At 47.1% G+C, this 8,160-nt stretch overlaps 1 protein-coding gene across 1 annotated transcript in view; it reads right to left on the bottom strand.

Moving 5' to 3' along the window:
• Positions 1-590: 590 nt before the first annotated feature.
• Positions 591-8,160, bottom strand: part of LOC306929284 (nuclear receptor subfamily 1 group D member 2-like) — a gene marked incomplete at its 5' end in the record, with an annotated part of 23,856 nt that continues 16,286 nt past the window's right edge. The window contains 6 exons of the mRNA XM_079509726.1: positions 591-2,179; positions 2,493-3,064; positions 3,190-3,613; positions 5,697-5,841; positions 5,955-6,043; positions 6,392-6,745. Coding sequence (XP_079365852.1) covers positions 1,983-2,179; positions 2,493-3,064; positions 3,190-3,613; positions 5,697-5,841; positions 5,955-6,043; positions 6,392-6,745 — 1,781 coding nt within the window. The 3' untranslated portion in view covers positions 591-1,982. The remainder of the gene's footprint in view (positions 2,180-2,492; positions 3,065-3,189; positions 3,614-5,696; positions 5,842-5,954; positions 6,044-6,391; positions 6,746-8,160) is intronic.

Genomic DNA, 8,160 nt, shown 5'->3' with positions numbered 1-8,160 from the left:
CATTTTATGTAGATATAGCACTCTATAGTGTATTCGCATAGTTTCATTTCGGTATATAGATATTCCACTGTTCTTAGCTTACGTACATATGATTCATGATGACTATTTTTATGTATTTGATGTATTACCATGTTTCTGTTCTTGCTTACTGTAATTCGCTCTGGATTAAGAGCGTCTGCTAAATGCCTAAATTGTAAATTGATATGTCACTTGTATTATTATATTACACACACACACACACACACACACACACACACACACACACACACACACACACACACACACATATATATAGCACTGTTATGTAATTTATGGCTGTGTGGCCTTATGGCTGTGGCCGAGAGTAGCCCTTAATGTTTTAAAACGTGTCTTTAAGATGACATTCATACTTGCTGTCAAAATCAAGAGCATTTTCTTTATTACTGCCCCACTTCTAGATGGCTCTCTCAAGCCCTCGAATGTGATTGGCTGGTGGCTGCTGTTGCTAGGTTACCGCTCTACGTATACAGAATGACTGGGCAATGCTGCCAGTATACTTTAAACTAAAGACAGGAAGTGACAAATGAGACGCACAACATGTACAAAGAGAGTTTCAATATAATCTGGATTTAATAATGGTACTCTATGGTATACAATAGAACATTTACAAAATATACACAAGGTGATGCAATTCATTAACAATAATACATTTGTTGTTTATATAACATATTTTCAAATAAAAAGTGTATACTCGGGGAGCACTGGTTCAAATGCTGCCGCTGCTTTTGTGTTGTTGTTGTTGTTGCAATAATTATAGCATTCTACTATGCATCGTCAATTATGTTGACAACCCATACATTCAGTATAATCAAAAGCCAGCTTCATATAGATATCCAAGAATCTGCAAAAAATAATGGCATAAGAACCAAAAAACCAAAAAAAAAAGACAATATATACATTATGTACAACTGAACACAGTTATCATTTAGCCCATGATAGAACCCATGGTCTAAAATGACCAATAATTTCTCCCTGATTACTGCATACAAATAACAATGCATCATACTTTTCCGTTCGTAAAAAAAGAAAGAAAAATGGGTATACATTTCTCAATAATCCCAAATGGGGGGAGTTTTTCATAAAGATTTCCCAAACATAACATGTTTGGAAAATATAGCTTCAATAATTTCAACAGTGCATATACACATAAAACCATTGTTCTCAATGGTGTTAGACATTTCTACTGCTCTATGTACAGTATAATAAACAAATCTGCGAGGTTTTCTTGATGCATGAAATGTGTGTGTTTAATTCTTATAGCATGAACATAACGTGTATTTTACTGTATATAGCAAGAATGTCAATGCGGGTGAATCGGCATAACTTATTGTCAATTCCCTTTTTTTGCCGTGCCCCACTAGAAGCTTCCGTCGCCCTGCTCGGACCGAGTGACTGACTGATGCTGGAGAACAAAGCAGAGTGAGGAATGAGAGAGGAAGAAACACGCTCTCTTTCTTTTTTCAGGATGGTCAGTCGGTGTCACCGGCAAACAGCGGCGGGCAGACCAGTCTGTGTGGTTTTGGATGTCACCTCAGGAGAACACAGTACAGAGGAGAGAACCACGGGACTTCTCAAACAGAGTCAGAAATACTGGAAGCAGTGAGTGTTTTGTTTTGTCTTTTGCCCGAGAACCTTCCATCAGTTTAGCCCGGGACAGGTAGCCTATCTACGGGCCCCCTGCGCGCGTGGAGGGGGGGCTGGCTGGCTGCACGTTGCCGTGCGGTACCACCCTCTGATGGTTTCTGGCGTTTTGTCCCTTCGATCTCGGAACCATCATCATCTCCCTGAACACTGTCTGTCACACAGAGGCCGGTCGGTGACTGACCAGCCACCGGCGAGGGCTTTGAGTGACCTGGACAGGGAGAGGCCGGACGGGGCCCTGGTGATGATGTCCGCTGTGGTCGTCCGGTCCAGTCCAGGCTGGGCTGGCACCCCCGAAACGTTCACGGGTCGATGCGGAACGCCAGCAGCTTGTCGGAGTGCTGGTTGTTGAGCGTGCGCAGGTCGGGCAGGCGCAGCAGCAGCTTGGGGAACAGGGTGCTGTCGTCGGGGCGACGGCGCATGATCAGAGAGCGCAGCGCTTTGATCAGGTTCTCCTGCAGCTGCTCCACCGCCTCCACCTCCACGATGCCGGAGCGTTCTGAAACGAAACGAGGCGAAGGAAACGTCAGATGAGGCTCAGGAATGAGGGAACGGGAATGTATGGGTCATTTGTTTTTTTTAATATTATAGTGTCTTGGTTTATACGTATGATCCTATAGTTTACTGAAGCATATACTGTCTCTAATATGCGTCTAAAGAGCATCTGATAAATGCCAAAATCGCAAATTGTAAAAAGCGAAATTGTGTGTGCGTGTGTCACGTGTGTGTGTGTGTGTGTGCGTGCGTGTGTCTGTGTGTGTGTGTGTGCGTGTGTGTGTCCTGTGTGTGTGCATGTGTCCTGTGTTTCTCACCGGCAGACACCAGCACCACGGCCATGAACAGCGCCATCTCGTCAGGCTCCAGCCCCAGCAGACCCAGCTTCTCGCTGAAGTCGAACATGGCGTCCAGCAGCACGCCCATGCCCAGAGCCCTGAGTGACGCCAGAGAGTACGTCTGCCCGTTGAGGAACGTCACGCTCCTCTCCTTGGTGTCGAACAGCGAGCAGAACCTCACCATGAGAACCTGGAAGGTGCCTGACTTGAGCAGCATGACCTGGTCGTGCTGGCTGAGGCTCTGGAAGCCTGGGATGCTCTTGGCGAACTCCACCACCTCCTTGACGGCCGGCGTGAAGCACTGGGAGAAGGACTCCCACACCTCCTGACTGGAGCGGCTGGCGGGAGCCACAGGGCACGCATTGAGAGGACACGCCAACACTTTGGCTCCGCCGCTTAACTTCCAGGGACAGGAATTCTGGTTCTGGTAACCGGAGGAGACCGGGAAGCTGCCGGAGGAGGAAGAGGAAGACGGAGAGGAGGATAGGCTGTGCCCGGTGACGGGACAGTGCTGCTGGCTGGAGGAGGAGGATGGCACGTAGGCGTTGTACCTAAGGAAAAAAGTTGACGATTAATTAATGACTTAATTGTGTTTTCTTGGCATTGAACATTGGAACGTTACAATTTGGTATTTCTGTTTGCCTTTTAGGCTTCATAATCACAGGCCTAGTCGTACCTGGCGTTGTCAACATGGTTGTTGTTGTTGCTGTTGTTGTTGTTCGCCATGGGGCAGCGCTGCTGCTGTGCGTGGCTGTAGCCGGACGTGGCGTTAGTCTGAGTCTGAGCCGCCGCCACGCGCGAGAAGGCCTGTGCTTCCTGCTGCTGCATGCTGCCGATGTTCTGGAACGCGTGGTTGTTGTTGATGTTGGCAGCCATCTTGGGAGGCTTCTGGTCGCAGTCGTCGTCCACGAAGCCGTAGACTGCGGAGGTTCCGTCGCTCAGCGGGGCGGCGGGGCTGCAGGGCGCCTCGGCGAGGGGAGGTGACGCCTCCATGTCCATGGGCGAAGACGACGCCGCCTCGTTGAGGCTGTTCATGTAGCTCTGCATCTCGTCCAGCAGACGCTGCTTCTCGCGCTTGGGGATGCGTCCGAAACGCACGGCTGGAGAAGAAGAACAAACAAACGAGGGGGAATGTTATAGCGACTGCTTGTGACTGTGTCTTAACTTAAGCATGGATATCAGAGATATCGGTTATATCAGACATGAACTCATCAACACATCCAACATTCAAATCATATCTTGAACAGCCGGCCCGAGAAGGCAGTCCATGCTGCAAATGTCAACATGTGACATGTCTCCAACTGTCAGTGTGCGTGTGGATTACACATCTCCAAAATCTGTCTACTCTCTCTCTCTCTCTCTGGATACTCTGTCTCAATACAACAGACCCCACCACCCTACCACCTCTCCTCGATTGACTCCAATCTTCTACAATCTCAGCCTTTTTCACCGTTTCTGATTGCACCTTGTGTGGAGGTCCTAGTTATACTGTAGCATTCTGCTGCTGCTACCTCCCCTGCTGCTACACCCCCCACAATCTTGCTCCTGTGTCTTTTTGGTAGAGCACTCTCTCTCTCTCTCTCTCTTTCTCTCTCGCTGTGCAAGTAGGTTAGTGGGTCAGCCCACCGCAGTGAAACACGACATCATCACGCCGTAGAGAGAAGTGGAAAGGTCAGAAAGGTAAGAACATTCAGAAGGTTGACCAGTGAAGTGAGAACTGAAGAGGGCGATCAGTATCAGTTCACACGTGGACGGATAGCAAAATGACGGCTGAAGGAAAACACTTAACCGGTAAATGAATCGATCGATGAATCTGTGGTCGGGGGTGTAGGATAACATCATCATGTTCGCTAACGCTTGCTTGGCGATCCCTATTTTGAGCGTGTCGTTATAGACGGAAATTGTTGTCAAGTTGCATCGCGGTGCGATGCGTGTTCTGAGCTATTTTTGTAGAATATATGGTTTAAGTGGTTAAAAAATAGACATTCAAACAAGTATAATGCGTTTAAATTGTAAATGGTAAATACTCCCAATGAAAAAGAATATGATGAATTAGCAGGTGTTTTTTTTCCCCTTCTGCCTTTTTTGGGTCATCTAAAAATGTTTGCTCCAGAAAGGCAGATGATTTATTATCACCTAGTTTAGTCAGATCCCAGGAGACTAAAGTCCAGCCGGGACATAAAGTAGTGCAAGCAGATGGGCGGCATTGACTTTTTCTAATTTTATTATCAACTAGGTTCTTATGATTAACCATGACAGAATTGCATTATAGAAGAACGCTGCTCGGCAAATAGCTCTCTGTAAAAAGTCAGTGCTGTAAAAAAAGAAATAATAAGGCATGAAAGCACATTAGGCTGGACAGACACACGGGGTCGTCAACAGCACTCGTGTCCCAATTTCCCAAAATACACTGTATTTGTCACAGTTCTCTCCATGACTGATGACTACTGGGACTCCCGGGCTCCGCTTGTCATAAATCAGACGACAGGGCAGGGCAAGGGGAGGAAGGAAAGAGAAGAGAAGAGAAGAGAAGAGAAGAGAAGAGAAGAGAAGAGAAGAGAAGAGAAGAGAAGAGAAGAGAAGAGAAGAGAAGAGAAGAGAAGAGAAGAGAAGAGAAGAGAAGAGAAGAGAAGAGAAGAGAAGAGAAGAGAAGAGAAGAGAAGAGAAGAGAAGAGGATGGGAACATAATAGATAAATAATGACGTGAGAGGGAGAGGGATAAACCTCATCTAGACGTTTCCCCTGGTCAGGATGATTTGTGACAGGAGACTAGTAATGGCACCAACACTACCATAAGGATATCATTTTTGCCACAAACAAAATGTCAACCAGAAATGAGAAGCGTAGCTATGGCAAAACGCTGACACTAAATCTCATCCACGCTAGTTAGATAAAGGACCATGCTTGGCCAGAACTGACCCTCCAAATCGCTGAGAATAACCACAGAGGTCATACGGTTTGAATACCATATGACTCTCTCTGCATGCTATTTGACTTCAGCGCTCAGCTGATATATCGGCGGGTTGTGTGTCTTCGTGGCATGCCTGCGGAGCCGTGTGCCACAAATAGCAGATCTATAAGTTCACGACCACGTCGCATCAGGACGCGTCGTGAGCTTGTAGCTCGGGCATGTGACTACGTCATGCGATGAGAGTATAGAAAGCAGGGGCCGTGCGGACTCACCATCTCGGGACATGCCCACGGAGAGGCACTTCTTGAAGCGGCAGTGCTGGCAGCGGTTTCGGTTCATGCGCATGATCAGGCAGTTCTCGTTCTTCACACACATCTTGTAGTGGATGTTCTGCTGAATGCTGCGCCTGAAGAAACCCTGCAGAAAAGACAGGCATTTTAACCGTGTGTCGTTTGTGTCATATCGTGCGATACACAATTCTAATGATAGGATTATTAGAACATTTGTTATCAATGGAAATTGTCTCTCACCTTGCAGCCCTCACAGGCGTGCACCCCGTAGTGGAAGCCGGAAGCGATGTCGCCGCAGACCTTACACAGTAGCACCATGCCTCCGGTCTCTACGAAGGGACAGAAGATAGCATTTAGATGTTAGAAGACTTACAATAGAAGGAATTACATTACATAGGACAGAGAAATAGCAGATAAGCAACACATGTGAAGTCGTACTGTGTAACGTTCATTCGTGTGTGTCTGGTATGGTCTGACACAACTGCCATTCACAGGATTTAGTTTAGTAAAACATGGAAGCGCCGCTAGCCTTCAAAACGTATAATGGCAACGTTGTCAGAAACGTTATGTATATTAACTTTTAAAATACATGAATAAATATGTCTCCGGTACATTACCGGTACCTGCCTTATTGTGGAAAACAATATAGTATGACTTATAGAAGCTACTGTACTTACTGGTGAATGTTCCGGTGAACCCACAGGGTCTCTTGGCCACGATGGGGTGGCTGTAGGCGGCTGCGGTGATCTGGGCCACGGCGGGGGCCACGCTGTTCACCTCGGGGAACTGGAAGACCCTTTTCGGGGAGGGCGGCGTTCTCGCCCTCTTCATGGATCCCATATCCTGGAAGGGGCCGGCCTCCGGGGAGGATGGCTGGGAGTGGGCGGATCCGGGCGACTGGGTCTGGTAGCCGCTGGACGGGCTGCCAGGGCTGGGGCTGGCGCTGCCCGATGAGCCTGCGTACAGGATGACACCACCTGGTGGCGAGACAGAGACACACAGCGAGAGTTCAGCATTGGAGATATCTAGGTCTGTGTTGAAATTCACAAGCAGAATGAATGTAGGTCACGATCTGAAGTGAAATGTTCTTGATGAGATTACTTGGCTGAGTTTCCACAGAGTGGATCCATCTATCTTCGCAAACACAAATAGGGCTGCACGTGTACGAGCAAGCACAGCCACACACACACACACACACACACACACACACACACACACACACACACACACACACACACACACACACACACACACACACACACACACACACACACACACAAACAAACAGTTTCTTTGAATACTCAACAGACTGCCTTTTGTAAGAGAAAGGAATGCTTGAATACAACTATTATTATTATTATTATTATTATTATTACTATTGTTAGTTAAGACTTATCCCTATTATAATATTCTAAAAATAAAACATCTATGTATTTCCATCCCACCCATTCATTGTGCTGCATGTGAAACAAGGCTGTTCCCTTTCAGGATGTGAACTGGGGGAAATGTCTCATTACGTCGCTCCAAACACGCGACCCATCCCTCTTTTATGCAGATGGCGTGTGTTCCCTGCGCGAGTTGAGCGACTGCCCCTCACGTGTAGCAGAGCTGGCTGCCTCTGCCTGCCTGTGCTCACTGTGCTGTGCTGCCTGGCCAGGGACCTAGTTACTTAACCCAGTGCATATACTCAAGTAGAAAGGCCTAAAGAATGTATTCTGAGTGCACGTTTTGAGGTTACTTTTCATTCTACTTACATTCCACTCCTCAGTACTCCACACACTACTTGTTTTAGAAAATAATTGACACGTTTCAGAGATAAAACAAAGTGAAATAAGACATTCATAATGAGTACTTTTACTTTGTTGCTCTGTGGGTATATTTTGATGCCACTACATTTGTACTTTAACAGTAAGTTGTAAGAGGTTTTTTTTTTAAAATAATGTAGTATTTTTTACTTTATGTAAAGAAATGAATCAGTTTCTTAAAACAGTAAGAATGTTTTTTATATTGTAGTATTTCTACTTTAAGTAAAGAAAATAATCTGAGTAGCCTAGCCTACTTCTTCCTTCCCAACACAGTGAGAGAGGAGTGTAGGATAGTGTTTGGCTGTTGGCCCGTGGAGCGACCAACCAACCGAACGACCGCTCCCTCCCTCCCTCCAGTCTGACAGAGCCACCTGACCGAGCGCTCACATGGACTGCTGACACACTTCCCAGCCCAGCCCGCCCCAACACAAGGCTGTGTGTGCTACCGCTCAGCCCAGCCCGCCCCAACACAAGGCTATGTTCTCTCGCTCTGCTGCAGTCCCGTGGCGTAGCACGGCGCGGCATAGCACAACAACAGCAGCAGTACAATAACAGGCAGTAAAGAGATGGAGATCACGTTGGTTTTAAAAGCTTTGGGTACAAGAGGCGAAGGCAGGACACACAGGAGGGAGGGAGGGAGG

This window comes from Electrona antarctica (assembly GCF_951216825.1).
Source record: "Electrona antarctica genome assembly, chromosome: 9".
Classification (NCBI taxonomy): domain Eukaryota; kingdom Metazoa; phylum Chordata; class Actinopteri; order Myctophiformes; family Myctophidae; genus Electrona; species Electrona antarctica.
Note: the sequence above shows the minus strand (reverse complement) of the source record. Positions and strands in the feature narration are given on the sequence as shown.